Source organism: Cetorhinus maximus, chromosome 15 (genome assembly GCF_964194155.1).
Source record: "Cetorhinus maximus chromosome 15, sCetMax3.hap1.1, whole genome shotgun sequence".
NCBI classification, from domain to species: domain Eukaryota; kingdom Metazoa; phylum Chordata; class Chondrichthyes; order Lamniformes; family Cetorhinidae; genus Cetorhinus; species Cetorhinus maximus.
The window spans coordinates 88,493,064-88,518,377 of NC_135893.1; the positions used below are offsets into that span (position 1 = coordinate 88,493,064).

The window sequence follows — 25,314 nt, forward strand, 5'->3', positions numbered from 1 at the left end:
AGTCATGTCATTAACGAGAGCTGGCTGTAAATGCTCATTTAAAGAGATTACTTGGTGCATTGCTTGTTACATGTATGACAATTGTTAGGTTAGTAGTGGCTTATGACTGTTGTAAAGAGGCTGATTTATTTATATATGCTGCAGCACTTAAGGAAGAGCCTGACTATGGAGATGGTGTGTTTACAATGGTTTTCAAAAACGGTATTCATTGAGAAATTGAGAGCAGCATGGGTGTGTTTTAAACTGGAGGCTAGATGTTTTACTGAGAACTTTTCTGATCTTGAGTATCCAAATGTTTTACTAAAGTAAATTTTATTTTCACTGTTTACACTGCAGAAAGGGTGTGTGTGTTCGTTTGGATGCAGTTTGGAGAAAACGATTGTATAATTGCATTACTGCAAGTTAGCTCAGTCTGGGCATCTTCATCCTGAGGGTTAGGTTCGGGGAAAAAGAGAAACTTAAACAAATGCTCACTTTTCAAATGATCACCAGAAATATGCACACTGTCATGATCTTAGCTGGGTGTGTTGATGCTCATAGAGAAGCTACAAGCGTACAAAGTTCATATCTGTTATTTGCCCAAAAAAGTGCTTAGGTGTGAAAATTGTGTTTAACTACACAATTGATGCACAATAAAGCTGTTTGAAATGATGGTGTTCTATTACCAGTAACAAAGCCACATATAGGGTATAATTATCTGTATAATGTCCTGCATGTGATGCTTTAACTGTTTGAGCTCTAAGACATTTTAGTTTGCTAAATACGCATCTGTCTGTCCACGCTCATTCTCAGTGAGAACTGTTAAATTGTTTTTTCTGTTCTGTTGTAGAGTTCATGAAATCAGCTAAAAGTGATTCTTGGGCAGAAATACCAACACAGTTCTGAAAGTTTAACTAAACTTTTAACTTCTAAAGTTAACAAAGCAACAAAAAAATAGCAACTGCAGATATATTGTGTATTAGTTTACACTTCAATTTTCTTCCCACATGCGCACCAGTTATTGTTGGAAATGCATTTTACTCTTTTTAATGGTAAAAAAAATTGTTTTGCAAAAGTAGTATAATTGTATATTGTCAAAACACCAGAAATAGGAGCAGGAGTAAGCCACATGGCCTCCCAGACCTGCCCTGTCATTCAATAAGATTGTGGCTCATATAATCTTTGCCTTAACTCCATTTTCTTGCCTGTCCCCCATAACCCTTGACTCCCCTGTATTTCAAAAATCTGTCTACCTCAGCCTTAAATATATTCAATGACTCAGACTCCACAGCTCCGTGGAGTAGAGAATTCCAAAGATTCATATCCCTCTGAGAACAATTTCCTCTTCGTCTCCATCTTAAATGGACACCTTATTCTGGAATTATGCCCCTTAGTCTTTGATTTCTCCCAGGAGGGGAAACATCCTCTCAGTATCAATCCTGTCAGGCTCCCTTCAGAATCTAGTATGCTTCAATAAGATTGCATCTCCTAAACTTTACTGAGTATAGGCCCGACCTATTCAACCTTTCTTCCTCAAGACAACAGCTTCATCAAAACAATTAACTAAGAGAACCTTCCCTAAACTGCCTCTGCTGCAAATATATCCCTCCCTTAAAAAGAAAACAAAACTGTACACAGTACTCTGGGTGCGGTCTCACCAATACATCATACTGTCTAAGCTTAGAAACTATTATCAGATTAATGGTATTTTTAAAAGGTATTTTTGAAAGTGCTTCTGAACTTTATGATCCTGAAAGGTCCGAGGAATACTTTGGTACAAAATTTCAACACTCGGGGTCCAGATGCAATATTCAAGTGGTTCCTTTATTATGCATGCGGGGAGCAAACGCTGGGCAGTCCAGGCGCTTCTCCACCGAGGTTCAAATGAGCACAGTTTATATATTTTTCACTATCAGTTACAACTTAATGGTATTAGTTAGATACAATTACCCCCCTGGTGGGCTGATAATTGTGTTCTTGTACAGTAATTGCAACGCAGAGACTGGGTATTGTCCTTTTGGAGACAGCAAAGTATGTATGTTTGTCCTATACAAAAGGTTTACGGGAGCTGATTGGATGTGGTTCGAGGCCTTCCCAATTTCTTAAATGAGTTGTCCTGTGTCCTTGTGTGTGTGTCTCCCATTTCCTAATTGCAAATTTGCAGCTGAGCCCTTTTGTACAAGTTTTTAGCTTTCATAAAAGCAAACTACTGCGGAAGCTGGAAATCTGATGTAAGGCTGTGATTTGTCTGTGTATGCTTTGGCGCCTTAGCTGCTGGTCCTGGCTGGCACTTAAAAATAAATCCAAATTTTCTGCACCTTCAACCCCAACATATCACTTAGTGTGGGAGAATGCGCTGACTTAAAAAAGAGTGTTTACCCCAATACCTTCACATTGCTCCCTAGGCCGAGTGTAATTTTTATCATCATTTGCTGGAACCATGGCTCCTCCACCAAACAGGGTTTGGGATAGGAGGGTCATTTGAAATAAAATACCTACTTCAGTTGCAGTACTCACTGGCACATGTTTATTTAAAATTTGCATACTTCAAAGTTTCTTCCTCTTGCTTTCTTTCTCTCCTGCACCACTGCCCCACCCCACACCCCCAAACAAATTTGAGTAATTGCCCTGCAAAATCCTGTGTATTTCAATGACTTCATTTTGACAAGCTGGTGTGCATGGTGATGTCTTCTTTGCACGGTAATTACTGGCTTCCAGTGTTACTGAAGCTTTCCTGAACAGGAGTTTTATTGTTATGCATGGTGGAAAGCTTGTGTGTCTGGCTCGCCATCTGCTGTGACCATGATTTCAATAACTTGCATCAGCTTTCAATGAGTAATTATTCAGGCTGGTGGAGCAGGTTAGTGAGAAGGTGCTGATCTGTAACCATGATTTCTCGCACATCCAAGTACTAAATATCAATTTCCACAGCCTTTTTGTAGGTCTTGAGCTGCAGTTAAAATGGGCAGCTGTGCTTCTGTAACTCATCAGGTGAAAAACATAGGTTTGGCCAAGTGTGGGTGTGAAGGGCATATGGCACAGCTGTATAAGTTCCTGAAGAATTTGGAAATCAAGCCATCCCAGCACATTGATAGGAGGGACAATAGTTAGTGATTGATCCATTAAACAGTAGTGTATAGCTTGGTGAAATTCAGGGGAAGGCATTTATTTTTTTTGTTTTGAACATTAATCATGCATGTGTAATAGCGTTAACCATAGTTGGGTGTGTATAAAATACATCTTTATATAAAATCCTGCACCACAAGATTTTATATAAAGATGTATTTTTGTGTCGACTTAGCTCTCTCAAAGGTCTGGTAAAAGCTTGTGCTATCAGGTTTGTCGCCCCCCCCCCCCCCGCCCGGTTCTTTACCCACAGCACAGCAGTTTTATCCAATTCCCTTTTGAAAGAGCTATTGAACTGCTTCCACTGCCCTTTCAGACAGTGCATTCCTCATCACCATAATACTATTGCTGTGTTTTGAAAATAACTCCTAATTTCACCTCTGACTGTTTAGCCCATGAATTTAAATCTGTCTCTTCTGATCACCAGCCCTTCTCCCAGTGAAACAGAGTAAATAAGGAGAAACTATCAAAAATGTTTATATTTTGAACACTTATTAAATCTCCCCTTAATCTCTGGGAACAAACTAAATTTCTCTAGTTTCTCCCCAAAATGGAAATAACTAATACTAATTTAGTAAGTCCACTTAAATTCCTCAATTCCTAGTCCTTTGAATATTACATCCCAATGTAATGGGCAAATTAATCATTGGAAGGTAAACTTGAATAAGCTATATATTCTATATACATATTCCTGATGGTCGGTTAAGAACGTTATGTTTGACTGAAAGCAGTTTCTCTGTATGTAAGTAATTTTCCTTTTTCTCTCAACCTACAGGAAGTTTACAAAGAGGTTGAAATTGCCAAGGCCAGCACTCTGAGGTATGATGCACCATATTCCTTTCAACAAGTATGCAGTAAATTCTCATTGGATACTATTTCCAATTTCTTTTTCTTTCCCAAGCAATGAAAATGAGGAACAATACCAGCACCTCATCTCTGAACTCAAGAGACTGGATATAGAATTGTCCACAGTCAAATCAGAATTGTCAAATATGCAAGAGCTAAAGGCATCCTGTGCAAAGATTGATGGGATACAGGGAAATGTAAGCATAATTTTTTTTTTCTCATTTTTGTAAAAATATTTGAATATTTTGCTGTTGTGCTACACAACTCACTGTTCACTATTGGATAAGTGCATTTATAGTGACAGTGGCCAGAACAATCATCCCAGCAAAATCTGCAAGGTTTCTGTACACAAAATTGCCGTTTGCTGTTCTGCTTTTCAAGGTTGACAATCAGGTCAGAGAATTGGTCAACTTACTGGTTTTTGGAAACAAACAAACTTCACCCGAGTCCTTCAAGGAATGGCTGTCCTCACAGTTTGCCAACCAAACTGAACTCCAGGTCCTGTTAAAAAATTTGGAAATGAAGATCCTGAAAAATCTTACTCAACATTGGATTGAAACAAAAAAACTGCCAGATGCACAGGTAGCTGCATGTGCAGTCACGAGTGCTGGGCTAAGTGGCATTTCAGAGGAGGTGAGTACCATTTAGATTGTTACTCCTGTACCTTCACCTCACACACTGCCTCTTTTTCTTTATGAAAAAGGACTTTGTCCTGCTCCATAAGTTTGTCATTGTGGCATCAATGTTCACGTAACATTTTTTGATGTGGTGCTTGGTCTATGGGCTAAGGTGCTCCAAACCAACATCCTTCTCCCTGATCAACACAACAGAACTTCTCCCACTATGTATAGAGACTAGATACTTCCAATCCATTTAGAAATATATTTGGCTCTCTTTCCTGTTTAGTACGCACCTCCCCCCCCCCACCCCCCAAAGTATTTAGAAGCTATTAAAACATTTTTAGCATTAGTAATGTCTGTGGAAGCATCAAAAGGCTTTGTGTAGTGTTTAACCATTCCTCAACTTCCCCCTGCACGCGCACAATCTGTTGTCAATACTGCTTTATTTTACTTCCAAAATGTTAGCTGTCCTCTCACCCTCTGCTGCCAAATCCCCATTCCTTTGTTACTTAGAGGCTTGATTTTTCTCCCAGGCAGTCCTTGTTGACCTCCCCTGCACAAACTAAATGATACAGAATACTGTGACCCTTGTCTTGGGCTCATGTCCCCATCACCTCTGTCTCTACAAAGCTACAGCAGCTCTCAACATACAAATAAATGGAACTCGATCCTCATTTTCACCTTCAAATCGTTCCGTAGCCTAGCCTCCATCTGTGATCTCCAGCAGTATGAGTCTACAAGTACCCTTCACTTTGACATTGACCTACACCTTGATCCCCACTCTCTTCACTCCACTCTGTGACCACTCATTCAACCGCAGTGCTCCACCCTCTGGAATTTCTTCCAACAACTCTGAATTTTAAAATTTGCATTCTTGTTTCCAAATCCCTCCATGGGTTAGTCTTTCCTATCTTTGACCTCCTCCATCTTTACAACCCTCCAAGATATCAGTGCCCCTACAATTCTGGCCTCTTTAGCATTCCTGATTTTAATCGTAAATCATTGGCAGCTATGCCTTCTAGGCCATTGGCTCTGGAATTCCCTCCATAAACCCTGTGCTTCTCCACACCTCTTTTCCTTTAAGTTGGCCCTGACCAATCTCTTGTCACCTGCCTTAATATCTCCTTATGTGACTCTGAGTCCATTTTTGTTAACACTCCTGTAAAGTGCCCTGGGATGTTTCACTACATTACTTCAAGTCGTTGTTGCCCTATCAAATTTCACCAGTCGGTGAAGCTTTGTGTTCAGTTTTTAAATTGAGCATTTTGCAAATCATGCAACCTTAAAACATTGCCCAATTTTTGACATGTTGCTGGCATGTCAAGGATTTTGTCAGACACTGGGTTTGAATTTAAGATTGTATTATGGGTTGTTGGTGTGTAATTACTAACACAACTCAATGTTGCTGAGCTATCATTGTATTTTGTACTGAAGAAAGTTCTTTAAAATGCACTTGTGCTGTAACAAGTTGTTTAGAAATTTATATTCATGGTCCACATGAACATTTGTGTGCACGTCCTTATGTACTTAAAACATTCTGTCTGCTTCTTTGAATTTTTTTCAAGGGTTAAGTGCTGGAGGGAATGGATGTGTTTGTATCTAGCTTGATGTACTTTATTAGTAGCCATCATTAGTATGTCTTAAGAAAAATTAGTATTACTTATAATTCTATAAATATACAGTTTTTCAGCCCTTAAGTTTTTTTTTTATGTTTATTTCCCATCATGTCTGGTTACCTGCTGTCCAGCAAGTGCATATCATAGTGGACAATGCTTTGAAACTGTACAGTGAAGATAAAACTGGAATGGTGGATTTTGCTTTAGAATCTGGAGGTAAGTAGCTGCAGTTTTCCTTTGGGGGTGGGGAGGGGAGTGAAGTGGGAAATAATTTGGAAACAAACAAATTCATATGAACAGAAATATATATTAAAGCACTTGATACCGATATTATCAGAGAGCAACAGTGGGACCTGTAAAAAGTCAGGCATAAAATATATTTCAATCTGCTTTCATTTTCCATTTTCTGTGCAGTAAGTAGGTGCTTCAGTTTGTGTTTTGAGTTAAGGAAATTGGTGATCTCTAGGTTTCTCCAGTGCAAATGAACTTTTGATCTATATTGGAGAGGATAATGGGTGAAACAGAAATTGGTCGTCTTGTTGAACAGTCTAATGTAGATAGCATCAAGGTTTATTTGAAGCAATGATTTGGCTGCTCTACCCCTTTTAGGATCTGTCTTTGCAGGGGTGTTTATTGAGGGATGCAGCAATCTATTTGTTGGATTTGTGATATGCCACCAAACCCTTTTAAATATATTTTCTACATATTTAATTAAAATTAAGTGATCAAGCAAAGAAATTAATTACTGAAGTTCAATGTATCTGAACATGCAAATTAATAAGTCAGGTGTATTATTTTTTATAACAACCTTATGGTTTCTGGATGCAGAGCAGAGTTCTGTATCTGAATGGCAAATTCTGTATGCCCTGTCTCTGACCATGTGCCTGAACAGTAGATTATACAGTTACATAAGGTATCAAGATGAGTTGTTTTCACCTAATTGCATGCCAAAATTTTTGATGGGTGCTTATTTACAGCCCACATTTCTTGGAAATTTCAACCTCCAGCTTTCCAGATCAAACAGTGCTTCCCACTTAAACTCGAGTACAGTGGTGTACAGAAATTTCTCATTACGGAAATTCATACAGTTCACGTTTTCTGGGCTTGTACACACTTCTTACGATGAATGAACTATTAAATCGATATACGAAGGCTCAAAGTGACATGACCAATTTGCATGATTGTCACCTACAAAACCCACACAAAGAATAGACCATTTTCTTCTGATTTGAAGGAATTAACAGTACAAAAACTTTAATGAAACAATCCTGTTCAACAAATGCTTGTCAAAGTATACAATCTTTTGAAATTGGAATTGAAGCCAGTAAATCCACACACGCATTTGTGCCAGACTCCTTGGATAAAGCTTGCTGTGCTTGTGCAGTGATTTAAATCGGGCAAAGGATTAAACTGCTTGCTGTGGTTTGATATTTTAAATAATTTATTTGGGAACTCTTCTGGAAAGGTGATCTCTCTCAGCAAAAGATTTTGATGTATCACTTGGATTCCATTCAATCTCTACAACCATACAATCTTTCTATGAAAGCAAATGATTTGTCATCAGATGTAACTCAATCAATCTAGTAATTCGACCTGTGCACAGGATGGGGCATGAGCATTGCGAAAAGAGACCAGATTGCGTGTATAGTGTTCGTTAATCTATTTGGAGAAGTCCCGATCATAAATGGTGACAGCAGCAGATAAGTTGAAAGTGTTGCGGGTATTTCCTGTGGGTGCCACTTAACATATCACACTGCTGTATGACACCTGTTCATCAGGTTTTAACTTCCCCAAGTGGTACGTTTAGATCTCTCTTTCAAATTTAGATGTTTTGAATTGGGACTCCCATGATTCCAAAGGTTGCGAATTAATGAGTCCAACAGGAAATGGAAGTAGCTGCAAATATATTCAGCTGAGAACTTTTTAAAAAAAACTGTCCTGGAAGAATTATCTTTGCTGTTCAAAAATCATGTGACTGAAATTTGCACTCTGTTGGGGACAGAAGTATTCAGGAGTAATTGAGCCAGTAGCACTATTTGAGTCAGTAACTTGGCAATTCCATGATATGGGACCTTCCACAAGCCGCCAGAGCATGTTGTAAGATAAATGTGTGTAGTCGTTTGATAGTACAGAGCTTGAGTATTGCTGAAAAAAGAGACTTTTTCTTTGGTCAAAGCTTTTCATCTTGCACTCATCTGGACAATTCACACGAAATGGATTTCAGTAAGGCCTTTGGCAAGGTCCCTCATGACAGACTGGTACAGAAGGTAAAGTCGCACGGCATCAGAGGTAAGCTGGCAAGATGGATACAGAATTGGCTTGGTCATAGAAGACAGAGGGTAGCAGTGGAAGGGTGCTTTTCTGAATGGAGAGCTGTGACTAGTGGTGTTCCGCAGGGATCAGTGCTGGACCTTCGCTGTTTGTAGTATACGTAAATGATTTGGAGGAAAATGTAACTGGGCTAATTAGTAAGTTTGCAGATGACACTAAGGTTGGAGGAGTGGCAGATAGTGAAGAGGATTGTCAAAGGATACAACGGGATATAGATCGGTTAGAGACTTGGGCGGAGAAATGGCAGTTTAATCCGGACAAATGTAAGGTAATGCATTTTGGAAGGTCTAATACAGGTAGGAATTATACAGTAAATGGCAGAACCCTTAAGTGCATTGACGAGCAGAGCGATTTGGGTGTACAGGTCCACAGGTCACTGAAAGTGGCAACGCAGGTGGATAAGGTAGGAAGGCATATGGCAAAACAAAAACAGAATTACCTGGAAAAACTCAGCAGGTCTGGCAGCATCGACGGAGAAGAAATCAGTTAACGTTTCGAGCCTTCATGGCCCTTCGGCAGAACTGAAGCATAGTTAGAAGAAGGGAGAAATATAAACTGGTTTAAGGTGGGGGGAGGGGGAGAGAGAGACATTGAGGGTGTGGTGATTGTGGAGATGAGCAGATAATCAAAAGATGTCACAGACAAAAGGGTCAAAGAGGTGTTGAAGGTGGTGATATTTGTCTAAGAAAAGTGCTAATTAAGAATGGAAGACAGGATATTCAAAGTACAGCTCTAGTGGGGGTGGGGTGGAAAGACTAACAAGGTTTTAGTTTTAGATTTAAAAATAATGGAAATAGGTGGGGAAAGAAGAATCTATATAAATTATTGAAAAAAAAGCGGGGGGGGGGCAGGCTGGGGGGGATGGGGGGAGGGGGAGTTTAAGATCTAAAGTTGTTGAATTCAATATTCAACCCGGAAGGCTGTAAAGTGCCTAGTCGGAAGATGAGGTGCTGTTCCTCCAGTTTGCGTTGGGCTTCACTGGAACAATGCAGCAAGCCAAGGACAGACATGTGGGCAAGAGAACAGGTTGGAGTGTTAAAATGGCAAGCGACAGGGAGGTTTGGGTCTTCTTGCCTTCATCGGCAGGGGTATTGACTATAAAAGCTGGGAAGTCATGCTGCAGCTGTATAGAACCTTGGTTAGGCCACACTTGGAATATTGCGTGCAATTCTGGTCACCACATTACCAGAAGGATAGGGAGGCGTTGGGAGAGGGTGCACTGGAGGTTTGCTGCCTGGTCTGGAGGATATTAGTTATGAGGAGAGGTTGGCGAAACTCGGATTGTTCTCACTAGAGCGACGGAGATTGAGGGGCGACTTGATAGAAGGTGACAAAATTATGAGTGGCATGGTCGGAGTAGATAGTCAGAAGCTTTTTCCCAGGGTGGAAGGGTCAATTACTAGGGGACATAGATTTAAGGTGAGAGGAGAAAACTTTAGAGGAGATGTGCGGGGCAAGTTTTTTACGCAGAGGGTAGTGAGTGTCTGGAATTCGCTGCCAGAGGAGGTGGTGGAAACAGGTACGATAGTGGTGTTTAAGAGGCAGCTTGAAAAATACATGAATAGGATGGGAATAGAGGGATACGGACCCCAGAAGTGCAAAATGTTTTAGTTTGACAGGCAATATGATCGGCACAGGCTTGGAGGGCCGAAGGGCCTGTTCCTGTGCTGTACTTTTCTTTGTTCTTTGAAAATACCAATGTCAGGGGACACACCATATTTATATTGTATGAGAAGAGAGTGTTAATTGGTTGGCAAGTGGACTCTGGTAGAGGCATTACCATGGAGAATACATCTGTTGATGGTGACTAACAGTTAACTGCCAAGCATTATTTGAAATTTAAACCAGGCAACTTGACACTAGTCAGGATGTTGCCCATGGGAATGAACCAGTGAAGAGAGAATCCAACCATTGTCCCTTGATGTTCAATAGCATTACCATCACTGAATCCCCCACTATCAACATCCTGGGGGTTACCATTGACCAGAAAATGAACTGGACTAGCCATGTAAATACTGTGGCTACAACAGCAGGTCAGAGGCTAGGAATCCTGTGACGAGCAACTCACCTCCTGACTCCCCAAAGCCTGTCCACCATCTACAAGGCACAAGTCAGGAATGTGATGGAATACACCCCACTTGCCTGGATGAGTGCAGCTCCCACAATACTCAAGAAGCTGGACACCGTTCAGGACAAAGCAACCCGTTTGATTGGCACCGCATCCACAACATTCGCTCCCTCCACCACCGATGCACAATAGCAGCAGTGTACCATCTACAAGATGCACTGCAGGAATTCACCAAGGCTCCTTGGACAGCACCTTGCAAACCCATGACTACTACCAGCTAGAAGGACAAGGAAAGCAGATAGGTGGAACACCACCACCTGGAGGTTCCCCTCCAAGTAACTCACCATCCTGACTTGGAAATATATCGCCGTTCCTTCACTGTCGCTGGGTCAAAATCCTGGAACTCCCTTCCTAACAGCACCGTGGACGTACCCACACCACATGGATTGCAGCGATTCAAAGAAGGCAGCTCACCACCACCTTCTCAAGGGTAATTAGGGATGGGCAATAAATGCTGGCCCAGACAGCAAAGCTCACACCCCGTGAATGAATTTTTTAAAAAAAAATGTCTGTCATTTATTTTGTTCAGCTGAAACAGGTGCAATGTGTGTACATGTTCTTTCTTCCTGCAAAGTACAGGGGCCTGTCTGTATTAATATGTGTAGCTTCCAGTATATGCAAATGAGCCACACTGCGAGCCTGACTGACTATCTTTAATTGGTTGTCAGTGTAATTCTTAGCACACTGAGCATTATTTAACAAATGTTGTCCAATTGCGGAATCACATCTAATGTTGGACAGTCTTTTGAGATTTGCAAGCACAGACTGGTTGGGTACGGTCCATACCTTGCCTGTTGTGAACAGCGAAAGGGATGTGCTGTTTGATACGATCTGTCAGTCTTTGGAATGTACCTCTGGCATCACACTGGCACTGAAATTCATAAACCACATTACTGGTGTGATAGGCAGAATGTTTTTTTAGCTTGATGGCAGCATCCTGTTAATGGCGAATACCACTCGTGTTGCTACTGCATAGTAGCAGTGTGAAACAGCTAGCTGCATCTGTTGCTCAAATTTTTTGAGATACCTTGCCCTTCCATGGTAATCTGAGATGGACTGGGCACGTTTCAGGGTTGAAAGTGAGGCCTTAGGCCCGTTCATGGGTTTGCGCGATACACAGCATGAAATGATCCGATCAGGGTAGCCATTATCCCACAGGAGGTCTTTGAGCCCTATTTCAGCATCAAGCTTGCACGGTGAGCAAATAGCTCGGGCCCTATTTACAAGGTTGCCAATAAGGCCAATCTTATAGTGCATGGAACTGTAAGAATGCCTTATATTGACCAGTGAAGATAGGCTTGCAGTAGACCATGGTAGAGAACCCCCTGGCAGATTTCTCAACTAGTACAACAAGGAAAGGGAGTTCATTTGACTCTTCCATTTCAAAGGTGAATTTGAACGTCAGGTGGACCCCATTAAGACATGCAAGGAAATTATTATAAGCAGCTGCGGATTTAAATATAGCAAATGTATCATCCACATATTGGAAATATGCAAGGGATTGGAGGTTGGGTGTCATTCCATCGAAGATACATTTCTCATGGAACCCAACAAAGAGCTGGGCCTAGAGGGGATCCCATCTATTTGGCCATAAATGGTGTCGTTAAAGCTGAACTCAACTGTGCGAGTTGCTGAGTTCATATGCTTAATGGATACTGAATCACACAATAATGATGGGTCTAGATTGCCAAAATATAGTGCTGCAGTGCAATTATCTATGGTTTCCTTAAGTGGAACATTGGTGAATAGGCTAGCAATGCCAAATGAGCACATGGACACAGCATTGCTATCAATATGCAAGTCCTTATGGTCTTCACCATGTATATGGAAAAGTTGCTGAAAATTGACTAACAATTTGCCCAACCATTTGGCTAATTTCATGCTGTGCAGAACCAGTCATAGATGAGGGACGTCATTTTTGTGTGTCTTGGGCACCCCATGCATACGCGGACACAGCAAGCCATGAGGACGGGCCCTGGCATGTTTATCATGCTGATCACTGTCTTGCACAAGTCTAGAAAGCATTTTTTAGCTTGCTTTCAAGCAAGGCTGTCCGGTCATGTTGAGCGGCAGGCCCAATGGATACGAATTTGGACCCGTCATTAAGAGTGGTGTGCATTTCGTTGATGTAGTCATGCTTGTTAAACCTGTCCCTTTGTCAGGTTTACTGATGTGTATGTCCATGTTGGTCTTGAAGCCTCGCACCGCTTTAAGACATTCCTGTGCATATGAAAATCAGACAGATCTTTCAGAATCCCGAAATATGTGTGTGCTAGATCAGCTAGGCGCACTTTCAAGGATTCAGTGATTGTCAGCTGGGCTCACAGTGTGGCGCATTTGCGTGTACTGGAAGCTACATATATTAATACACAGGGGCCCTGTCCTTTGCAGACACAGAATATCTACATACAGTGCATCTGTTTCCGCTAAACAAAATAAGTGACAGCCATTCATTGGTTCATTACCCAGCGCAATGTCATGACCAATCAGAGTCGAGCTGCCTGGTTTAAATTTCAAACAATGCTTGGCAGTTAACTCAGTCACCATCAACTGGTGTATTCTCCATGGCAACGCCTCTATCAGAGTCCACTTGCCAACCAATCAGCACCCTCTTCTCATACAGTATAAATATGTTGTTTCCCTTGACATTGGTATGTTCTTGCAAATTGTCCTGATGAGTGCAAGACAGAAAGCTTTGGCAAAAAAAAGTCTTTTTCAACAATAAATGTTTGATATTTTGCTAACTAGCTGTGTGCCGTGGATCTGTATCATGTCAGATTATAAATGGCCTGACCACCATCCATTCACAAGATATTTTCATATGTCCATTTAAAAATTGAATGGGTTAGAAATTGGTCTCTGATGGGCAAAAATGGGCAGTAATTGGCTGTCCCCTAGATGCAGCATATGATGTTTAATTCCACTAAATGTACTAGGTGGATGATCTTGTACCACCCATTTTCTCCTCCAAACGAGGTGAATTTCTACCCCAGTGTTTGAACCATAAAAATCCAACCAGCTACTCTTAAAACAACTGAATAGGTCTCACCAAAAACGCAGAAGCCATCCTCTTTAGTGACTCTGAACAGCCTCACTATGCCCTTTGACATGGTTTACCACATCAACCTTCTCCAGTGCCTCTTCTCTATTGTTCAAATCTGAATGCTTGTGTTGGGTTCCACTCATCTATCCGATCATCTCCAGCAAAGGCCTCTATTCCACCTTCTGTGCCATTATCTCGAGTCCTCCAAAGATTTACCACCCTCCTAAATTCCCCCCTATTGCCCCCATAACATCTCCAATGTTCCTTGCCAATATCATCCTTGGGCATAGGGTTAGCTACCATATATTTACCAACAACAACCAACTCTGCCTCTCCAACACCCCTTGAACTCCTCTACTGCCTCTGTTACATGAGTGCTTTCCCAATATGCAGTCTTTGAGCTGCAGTTTCCTCCAGTTAATATTGGAAAGACGGAAGCATCATCTTTGGCCCCAAAATTTATGCCCTCGCCACTGATTAACTTCCTGACCTGTGCACTGTTTCGGGCTGAAAGACAATGTTCCCAACTCCGGTGCCCTGTTTGAATCTGACCTGAACTTCTGAACCTACGTTCCCCATCTTTACCCAAAGCTTGTTCCATCTGCTACTAAAACCCTCATCCATGTCATTGTCACCTCCAGGCCTACTATTCCAAAGCATTCCTTGCTCACCTCCCCTTCTAAACCCACTGTACACCTCTGCTAATCCAAAACTCAGCTCCTGTGTCCTCTTTCCTATGACTGATGCTAGATTTTCCACAATACTTCAGATTTGAAGCTGGCAGGTTGGGTGTGATAAACCAACTCAGTTGGTCCATTTGAGATCTTTGGTGCTTCTTGGGGGGGACAAGCAATAGTTTGGATGGGTTGGAACTTTCAGATCCTTCCCAAAAATCACCCATACTGTAGTGTTCCCCATCGATTACTGCATCTGTCTTCATATTTCCAGGTGGCAGCATCTTGAGCACTCGTTGTTCTGAAACTTACGAAACTGCAACAGCTGTGATGAGCCTTTTTGGAGTTCCACTTTGGTATTTCTCCCAGTCTCCTAGAGTGGTAATTCAGGTGGGTAGATTACAAAGAAAGACTTGTGAATTATTTTCCAATGATTAGTGTATGATGAATGATATTGGCAGTATATTGAGCTGAATAGCATAGATAACCTTTTAATGGGAAGCCAGATACGCACATGGGTGTCATATGTAGATAGTACAAGATAAAGAAGTGTGGGAGGAGGTTCATGTGGAGTGTAACCATCAGCACCCTCCATTGTGGCTGAATGACTTGTTTCTGTGCTGTAAATTGTATGTAATGCTCCCAAATGAGCTCTTGCCTCAACTGATCAACAGCAGAGTTGAGAAATACAAAGAGTAGCAGCTCCTAATATGTACATGTGTGAGACCATAATGCTCTAAACGGTATTTCTTTTAAAACCTCCTTTATCCTCATTAAATGTCTTTTAAAATGGTTTCCAAAGAATGAAAAACCAACATCCTCCCGGAGTTTTGATTCTATGCCCTGTTCATCTTGTATAAGATTCCTTTCGAGGAGGGTAATTTCTCAGGATTCCTTGCAAAACAGCAAAAAAATTGCACTACCCTGGAATGTCTAATTAAAACAAACAAATTCCAGCTGGATCCAGTAAAACCGTACATCAGTTGATAGGAAAGTTTGATTTTTGGAGCATAAAGCAAAATTGATCCTGTCAATGTTATAATGAACCTTCCTGCTCCAAAGTGCTTTTTAAAAAGAAATTGGAACACACGTATCTAATTATGTTCTATCCAACTGGTCCATGGTTTTTTTTTTGTCTTGGGGAATCTTTCTACTTCAAGATAATTTGTTCCTAAAGTTAATTGTTTATAAAGTTATCAATCCATTTATTTACTCGACTGTGCGCAAGTTTCTTGGTTGAAGCCACTCTGTCGTGTGGCAATTTAAAAAGGTATTTTTTTGAGAGAGGATTTATTTTCAGACAAAAGGCCACTGATGCCAGTGGAAGAAGCCAGTTCACCGGATCAGCAGCACCAGAACCAAGCTCGTTCTACAGTCTCGGGATCTTATCAATGTGTATTCATTCTGGGTTTAATTACTTGCCTTTGTAGTATTACATAGAACTTGCATTACAGAAACAGGCTATTCTGTCCAACTGGTTCATGCCGGTATTTATGCTCCAAACGAACCTCCTCCCACCAGTCTTCATCTCTACTTGTCTGCATATCCTTCAATTTCTTTCTCCCTCGTGTCCATCCATCTTCCCCTTCAAATGCATCAATGCTATCCACCTCTAAGTACACTTACAATTATTCAGCGGAGGTATTTTTATATAATCCTACTAATGACTGCAGTGGGTGCAGAACTAATTACAGAGCATTACAAACCCAGGCCCAGAGAAGACTCGAATATCCATTCCCAAAAATCTCCCTGAAATTTGTCCTGAACATCATAACAAACAGGGGCAGGAGTGGACCATATGACCTCTCTCCAGCCTGCCCCATTATTCAGTACGATCATACTGATCTTTGGCTTTAACTCCACTTTCCCCACCCACTATCCCATATCCCTTGATTCCTTCACACCAAAAATCTTGTCTATCTCAGCCTTAAAGATATTCAACAATGAATGTCCACAATCACCTGGGGTAGAGAATTCCAAAGATTCATATTCATTTGAGTAAAGAAATTTCTCCTCATCTCAGTCCTAAATGATTGGCCCCTTATCCTGATACTGTGCCTCCATGTTTTAGATTCCCCAACCAGGGGAAGGAACCTTTTCAGTGTCTGCCCTGTCAAATTCTCTCAGAATCTTGCATGTTTCAACGAGATCACCTCTTATTCATCTAAGTTCCAGAGAGTAAACCCAGTTTACTCCTCATCAAGCAACAACTGCTCTGTGTAAGGAATTGTGAATGGCAAATAAGCATTCTAAAGTATATTGGGGGCTTTATTTTACTGTGTGATCCTTTGCTTACCTGAGTTTTCTCACTATCACTTTTTTTTTCTTTTGTGTATACAATCTCTTGGTCATTTTATTAATAATATCACTAATTATTCCCTGTTAGCATTTGTCCCCAAACCAGCAGCATCCTTTTCAACACCAATATTTGTGCACTTGTTCCCCCTGGTGGTGGAACCCATGAACGTGCTTCAGTTTTATTTTCTCCACAGCCCCAGATGATTTTCAAGCTATGCTTTTTACATACAGCTCTGCATTGCGGGGTAACTGGGTCCTGCATGGGAAGAACATGATGACTTAATGTGGTTTTGAAAATACAATTGCTCTATATTTTGTATATATAAAGAGAGGGAGACGGGAAAAATATATTAAAACCCACTTACGCTCGGTTATTATTCACATCATTGTAAGTGCTTAGTTTTCCTATTGCTGGTGATTTTTGATTCCGTGATACTTGGATTCTTCAAGTGTAGACTTGTTGAATTCGGTTTGCTAGGAGGATCATTGGCGTCCCCAGTGTAGGCCGGGTACTGACGGGTGGCGCAACAAGAAAGCTAACCTATTGCCACCCGAGGTGAGCTTAAATAATTCCAACTAGTCACTGACAAGGCTATTGCTTCACTCTGTGACTAAATAAACCGTGCATGATGCACATAGTGATGGTTTTAACGCCACAAAAAAGGAACTAATGAGCGTGTATGCTGGATCATTGCTATGGAGCTCTCTGATTCGAAGCTGATACCTTTCTGCTGCCCCTTTCGGTTAATGTTTAGGTAAAGGAATAAGCTATTGAGCTAGATTTCAACTGTGTGAGAGAATCTGTGGCGCAGTAGGGAGTACCCTTGCCTCTTGAGTTGCAAGGTTCCGGTTTCAAGTCCCACACCAGAGATTGAGCATAAAAGTCAAGGCTGACACTCCAGTGCATTGCTGAGAATGCAGCAGCACCATCTTTCAGACAAAACATTAAACCTGCCTGCTTGGGTGGATGTAATGATCTCATGGCACCACTTTAAAGAGCAGGGGAGCTATCCCCAGTGTCATGGCCAATATTTATTTCTCAATCAGCATCATAGATTATCTGCTCATTATCATATTGTTGTTTGTGGAAGCTTGCTTTGTGAAAATTTAATGCAGTGTTTCCTATATTACAGTGACTACACTTCAAAAGTACTTCATTGGTTGTAAATTTCTTGAGACACCTGATGGTCGTGAAAAGTGCTAGAGTCTGCTTAACTTCTCAGATTCACCTTTTCAGATGGTGCATCTTGGCCGCAGTTTGAAAACTGCAGCAGCACAACCTCGCTTCTGTATTTCCCTTCCAAACATACAGATGCATTCCCTTTGTCTGTTGAACTCCATCATAACTGATTAGTGCTTCGTATCTAATGTGGCAAAGATTTCAGGCCCAACTCCACCACCAGCTATGTAACGGAAATGCTTTGCAAAGCAATTGCCTGTAATCCCTGTTTGTTTTTCACCTTGTTTTACAAGGTTTCCGCATAAAAGTATGGCAGTTCAATTTTAAATACTTTTGCTCAAGGCAGTCTGATGTCCTGTTGCTGCCCATTCTTGATTTTTGTTTTAAAAGTGTGACCGCATGTGTGATAATTATAAATGTTGTGTGAGTTGACGAGTACCCTTTTTTTTTAAAAGGGCTTCTATAGTTTACCTCGGCCTCAATCCTAAAAGTTGTTTAAACCTGAACACTTACTAGTGTTAATATCACCTGTTTCCTGTTTAGCGCTCTAGAATTCCTGGCTGGAGGCAGCTTGGGATTAGGCATTTTGTGTAGTGATCTTCCAGTTGTGATGTAAAATTCAGGTCCAAGGATATGGCAAAGAAACAACGACCACAATCCTTGTTAAATTTCTCCCCTTCCTTCCGCCTCCATTTTTCTTCCCTCTTCACCCTTCTCCCCTAGAGGCTCCAACTTGGAGCATTTCCACAGGTGTAAACAGTTTTCTGGTTGAGTGGCCATTCACTTTTGAATCTAGGCAGAGACCATCAATGGTCTATTTGTGCAGGACTTATAGTCTAGTCTAGCTCAGTCCTATCCTGGCCCAAAATAAATAATACACTTTCCAGCTGGGGTAATTGCATAGCATTTGGGAATAGAATTAGCCAAGAGTTCCATCACCACCTGGGCAATGAGCCCAGTTGCACTGTCTCTACTCCTGCCCCAGCTGAGATTGTCTAACTTGGCATAGAAGTGTGACTTTCCTGGTCTGGGTGTCTCCGTATCACACACGTGATGGCTTTACCTCCCGAGCCATCTGGAGAACAGCTGTCTCCATTCATAAATGCCACGGGAGTGGAACCTTTTATGATGTTGCAGCAGAAGGAATGTTATGCAAAATTTATTCCCAGACTGTTTTGTGTAACAAAACTCTTCAACCAACCGTTGCAGAACATAAAACTGAGTAACAAAGGGCGACTTGAGACACTCCAATAAATGTCAGGTATCTCCCTATAGGGTAATCGGATTATGGCTAGCTAAAATTTTGTGTTATAAAAACAGTGTCGCTGAAATGTTGCATGGAAATTTGACTTGTGCTGAGATTTTTGCAAGGCTACAGGGAAAAGGCAGGGGAGTGGCACGAGGTGAATTACCCCCTTCAGAGGGCCAGCACAAACATGATGGGCCGAATTGCTCCTTCTGTGCTGTAACCATTCTGGGATTCCATGAGATGAGTTGATGGAACATTACAGAATTCTCATAACTTGTGTGAAAACCTAGGATCTGAAAGCTGAAAAATTTAAGAAATTGTGAATCTGAAGTTTGCAGTGGTTTTGAGGGGAGCATTGAGTGGAATATTTTATAATGTTTTTTATTCCTGTTCTCACAGCCAGATGTGTACCCTGGAAACTGCTGGGCATTCAAAGGATCCCAGGGGTATCTGGTTATTCGCCTTTCTGTGGAGATCCACCCTTCTGCTTTCACTCTGGAGCATGTACCAAAGTCTCTCTCACCAGCTGGCAATATCAGCAGCGCACCAAAGGACTTTAACGTTTATGTAAGTGTAAGCAAATGATCGTTCGAGAATAAGGGGATGGAAAGCATTGCTCAGCTGAAGTGGTCTCATATCAGCTATGTCCACTTGTGAAGAATGACCAAGCATTAGGTTGACAATTGGAGAGGTACCCAGGTCTGTTGGGAGCACATGAGTACCTGGTGTTATATCTGCATTTTGGTTTTAAGTGGCTTATGTGCTAACAACTTAAACTTCACTTAGAAACAATACATTTATGGAATATAAAAGCAAAATACTGCAGATGCTGGAAACCTGAAATAAAAACAAAGTGCTGGAAATACTCAGGTCTGGCAGGATCTTTGGACAGAAAAATGGTTGACGTTTCGATTCTAATATGACTCTGCAGGGAAAGTTAATTCTGATTTCTCTCTCATTTATAGAATATTCTTTTTAAGAAAAAAAGTTACATGTCGGCCTTGATGGCAGCATTTTAAGAGGCTTTTTATGTATGGCTTTTTCCAAGTAACAAGAAACCTGTCTTGTGCATTCCTGTTCAGGGCCTTGATGATGAGTACCAAGAAGAAGGCACAATTTTTGGAAAATACACATACAATCAAGATGGAGAGGCGATACAGACTTTCTTTGTCAGGGTAACTTAGTTTCAATTAATTTTTTAAATTGCCAGTTTAATGCTTTTAAACTTTTTGATATTTTCAGGAAGTAGTTCAGATTTTTTTACGATGGTTTTGCATTTGCATTTAATGTTCAATTTATGATTTATCCCAGTGCTTTGATGTGTGAAAATTGCAGCCGGTATATTGCAGGTCATTGGGAATCTTTTTACCCCATTTCAGTGCTGACTGACCATTACGGAATATCGTTTCGGTGCAGGCATAAAATCATAAGATGTAATCAGATAACTATTTGCAAGATAAAAACAAACCAAATTAATTTGTCTCAAGTCTTCAGCTGTCTAGGCCTGAAGTTCTGGAATTCCCTCTTCTAAACAACTCCTTTGACACAGTTTTTCGTCGCCCTGTCCTAATATCTCATTATGTGTCTCATTGACAGATATTCTGATAACACTTCTGTGAAGTGCCTTGGAATGTTTTTTTTACTACATTTGAAGATGCTATGTAAATACAAGTTGTTAATTCATGAGTGAAATGATTCGAGGAGTGCAATCAGATAATAATTGGGAATTTGAGTATGTAATAATTCCTCTCTCTTCTGTTTTTGTTCTCCCCCCAACTTCCACCTGCAAATCTTAGGAGGAAAGCTTGAAGAGCTACCAAATAATTGAACTCCGAATATTCTCCAACTGGGGTCACCCAGAGTACACATGTCTCTATCGGTTCAGAGTGCACGGCAATCCTAGGAAGCAATGAAACATGGACTGCACTAATTTGTAAAAAATGTAAATACTGGAAAAACTGAGAATAATTCTGGACACTGGAATTTGTTCTTGGGGACTGTGGCATGAATAACGTGTACTGCTGAATCGCCTACTATCAGATGCTTTAAGAACACTGCCAGCTGAACGGTTAATGGCTTTGTCACCTTTTTAGAGAACGTTTGTCTTGTTTTTATTTTGGTGAACGTCTGGGTGTGTTTGCTTCGCGCAACAGGAATATCGAATGCCTTTCCTCTTGGAAAAAGTGGAAAGAAATTGATGTACAGAGTATTTTATTGGACATTGGATAATGTTTATTTGTATATTGCACAACAGTCCTTGTATTTGTAAAGAGAATACTTCAAGTATAAACTTATATTAACCGATGTAATCCATATATTTAACTATTGACATTAAACCTGTGGCCTGTGTAGAAAGACTGGAATATGAAATGCACTCGTATATTTCAAACTATGATATGAAACAAGGCATATTTCCTCCTGTAAAGCAAATTTAGGGATTTTGGGGAAGGGACTTTGTGAATAACTATTTATTTTTCAAGAGCAACATAGGACTTTGTGCAATGTATTTTTGTAAATTTTTTCACACTGTCTTGAAGTGTTTTTATTTCCTTGGCTGTCGCTGAATTGACGATGCTGTTCAGATGTTTAAATAAAGAATTTAATTTTTTGAGAGGCTGCATGTAATTGAGACATAATAAAGGGTAAACTTTCTTTTGTGTAACATTTGTATTTAGATATGATAAATTTCCAAAAGTTGGAGCTTTTTAAATGTGGGACTGTGTAAATTGAGGTCCAGTTTTAGGATAAACTGGTCAGTAAATAGCATGAGTTATGATCTGGAATGTACTACCTGAAAGGATGGTAGAAGCATATTCAATCAGAATCTCAAAAGGAAATTGGATATATATACTTTTTTTTAAAAAAAAGAAAAATTGCAAGGCTATGAGGAAAGAGCAGGGTCGTGGGACTAATTGGATTGCCCTTTGAATACTGGTACAAGCCCAATGGGCTGACTAACCACCTGTGCTGTATAATTCTGCAATTGCTGAGTTGTCTTCTGACCCGTCACGCACAAGAAAGGTTGAAGGTTCAAAAGAGAAAACATGGTTGGAGCATCTGTACATTTTTCAAAGTGCATCAGAAATGCCACTCCCTCTGATAAATTTTGGTAGGATTCATGCAATCAGCCACAGAATGGGGTAAGGGACAGTGGTTATACAGTATGAATGGTATATGGGCACAAAGAAAAAAATGGGTAAATTATGGGGTTCATAGGGAAATAATTACTATCTGGTAAAAGCAAAAAACTGCGGATGCTGGAAATCCAAAACAAAGATACCTGGAAAAACTCAGCAGGTCTGGCAGCATCTGCGGAGAGGAACACAGTTAACGTTTCGAGTCCGTATGACTCTTCAACAGAACTAAGTAAAAATAGAAAAGAGGCTTATATTTCACCTCTTCTATTTTTACTTAGTTCTATTGAAGAGTCATACGGACTAGAAACGTTAACTGTGTTCCTCTCCGCAAATGCTGCCGGACATGCTAATTACTATCTGGCCTTATTTAAATACTTCTCATCTTGGGATGTTGTGCCGTAAAAAGCAATGTACTCCTATATATGTATTGACTGTAGCAATTGGTTAGTTATCCACTGCTGAATGCACTGTGAAAACTGCCAATGCAGAGTGGGTAATAATAGTGCCTACTGCAGTCAAAACCTTACTGTTGCAAAGCATTGGTAACAAAGTATTATCTAATCCTTCAATTCGTAAAAAAATTGCTAACTTTCACCTCATAAAACACTGATTCTGAGGTATGATTCCATGTGTACTGGCAATCTCCTGGTACCCCAGCCAAGCGGCTGTTCATGTGGAGAGAGACTGGATAAGCTGACATTGTTATCCTTTAGAGCAGAGAAGTTAAGGGGAGATTTGAGAAGTATTCAAAATTTGAGGGTGTTTTTAGGGTAAATAAGGAGAAACTGTTTCCACGAAGTAGAACCAGTGAGATTGGCTAAAGAATCAGAGATGAACTTTTTTTTTCCTCACTTAACTGTTTATGATCCTGAATGCACCACATGAGAGGGTGGCAGAAGCAGATTAACATTCAGAAGGCAATTGGACGTTTAGGGGAAAAACTTTGCAGGGCTATGGAGCAAGAGTGGGGGGTGTGGGGTGGGTGGAATGTGTGGCTAATTGGATGTCTTATTATAGAGCAGGCATGGCAGGGGGTGGGCTGAATGGCCACCTCCTGTGCTGAGAGATTCTGTATCAACTAGAATGGGGAAAGGCACTGTAGCCACGCAGCACAAATGGAAACGAGCTTTGACATTTTGAACAACCTGAACAGTCTGGGATATAATCTAGCACCTTGTGTGGCTTATTGCTACACCAGGTGGTGCCTTACACTCAAACATCACTAGAGCTCAATTTTAATCATGGGTTTGAACTAATTCTGTTGTTCAATGTTAAAACCAGCTAGATGGACCAGCAGTTATTTTGGGATTTATACATTCCTGTGTTTGAAACATTTTTATTGAAAGTTAATTTTCACAGCAACTGTTATGAGGAAATTTCTTTATTAAAGTGCATGCTGTTCTGTTTGATTTCTATAGAAGTTCATTGGGACCTGATTAAAGGTTTGAGACTAAAGTTTTGACTAGTTATGATTTATTGCATACTGTTTAAATGGTAGCATGGCTGAACTTTTGCTGTCTGTTTTATTGTGACTGTTGCAGATGTTGGGATACTTATTTATTTCAACAAACATGATCCTTTCTTGCCTAAGATTTGTACAAGAATATGCAAAGCTCCAAATAAGCTATTATTGCTGATCAGTTGATTGTAAATTCTCACTAGTGAGATGCATTTAAAAGCTATTTGATATGAACACTGTTTCCTGCTAGCAAAACTTGGGAGTTGTGGTAAAGTAATGCAGCACAAGCACAGAGGCAAAAGGAGCACAGCATTTTCATCCTGGGCCTTCGCTGACCATTAGATGTAATGGTGAAAAGTTGGTGTTCCTGCTTGAGAGGAAATGGAGTAGCTGCCCTGACAAATCTTTCCTGCAAGATCTGCAACATGCTTGTAAAATCTTCATGGAAGCAAAAAGAATTTACACATTCCAATGGCTTCAGCTGTGAGGTGAAACATTTGGGTATTCCTCATTTTGGAATGCACCATGATCTTCCCATGCCATGTTGGGGAGATGCCACACAAATCGGCGGGTGAGACGTCTTGTTCACATGTGTTTCCAAACCTCTTGTTTAGAGCAGTTTTTTATGGTAAGCATTTGGCAGGAAACAATACATGGCAATTTTTACTGCGGTGTGGTGGGGTGGTTGTGGTAGAGGGTGTGGTTGATGAGCAGCACGTTTTCCATTTTCAAATCTGGTTAATCAAGTCCAAGTCACTTGTGTCCTTGAGCAGTTGGTGAAAGCTGACAGCCCAAGTAAATCAGTCTGAAATAAAAACTATTAACTGTTTCTCCACAGATGCTGCCAAACCTGCTGAGTTTTTCCAGCACTTTTAAAAAAAATTTCAGATCTCCAGCAGCTGCAATATTTTTGCTTTTATTCAACAGTCTTTTTTGTGATGACGTGTTGCCTGAAGAAAAGCACTGCAGTTGAAATGTCCAGTTGACAGGAGTCTTGTAAACAATCCTCGTAGAACTGGTTGCTGTGATCACTCCCTTTAGTGGTTATTGTCTGGACTGTAACATGTACTGCCACCTACTGGACTGGGAGCATATCTCCCACTGCTGAGCACATTGAAACAAGAAACTTAAAATATTCACAGACTCTATATTTTCAACTTGCTACATTAGAACCCACTGCAGGACAGGGAAAAATGAGAAAAAATAGCAATGCTGTATTCATGGAGTATTGTGTTGAAATTTAACAGCCTGCAAAATGTTCAAAAATAGTACAAATTACAATCTGTATTAAACAAAAACAGAAAAATGCTGGAACTCAGCAGGTCTAGCAGCATCAGTGGAGAGAGAAATGGTTAATGTTTTGAGTCTGTATGACTCTTCAGAGAGACAACGTTAACTCTGTTGCTCTCTCCACCGATGCTGCTGGACCTGCTGAGTTTTTCCAGCATTTTTCTGTTATTTCAGATTTCCAGCATCTGCAGTAGTTTTGCTTTTATGCTACAGTCTATATTGTTGCCTGACAAATTTCTTATCCTGTTGTGGTTTTCATTTTTTTTTAAATAAGGAAGCAGCTTCAAAAAAATTTTTTTTTCTCTAACCATTAATTATTCTCTGATGGTTTGGCCGGT

At 40.6% G+C, this 25,314-nt stretch overlaps 1 protein-coding gene across 2 annotated transcripts in view; it reads left to right on the plus strand.

Moving 5' to 3' along the window:
* The window catches only part of sun1b (Sad1 and UNC84 domain containing 1b), a 55,748-nt gene extending 34,006 nt beyond the window's left edge, over positions 1-21,742 (plus strand). For both annotated transcript variants that reach the window (XM_078558887.1, XM_078558888.1), the window contains 8 exons: positions 3,881-3,924; positions 4,007-4,148; positions 4,333-4,584; positions 6,319-6,403; positions 14,638-14,753; positions 19,490-19,657; positions 20,173-20,265; positions 20,887-21,742. In XM_078558887.1, the coding sequence (XP_078415013.1) occupies positions 3,881-3,924; positions 4,007-4,148; positions 4,333-4,584; positions 6,319-6,403; positions 14,638-14,753; positions 19,490-19,657; positions 20,173-20,265; positions 20,887-21,003 (1,017 nt within the window). In that variant the 3' untranslated portion in view covers positions 21,004-21,742. The remainder of the gene's footprint in view (positions 1-3,880; positions 3,925-4,006; positions 4,149-4,332; positions 4,585-6,318; positions 6,404-14,637; positions 14,754-19,489; positions 19,658-20,172; positions 20,266-20,886) is intronic.
* The last annotated feature ends 3,572 nt before the right edge of the window (positions 21,743-25,314 follow it).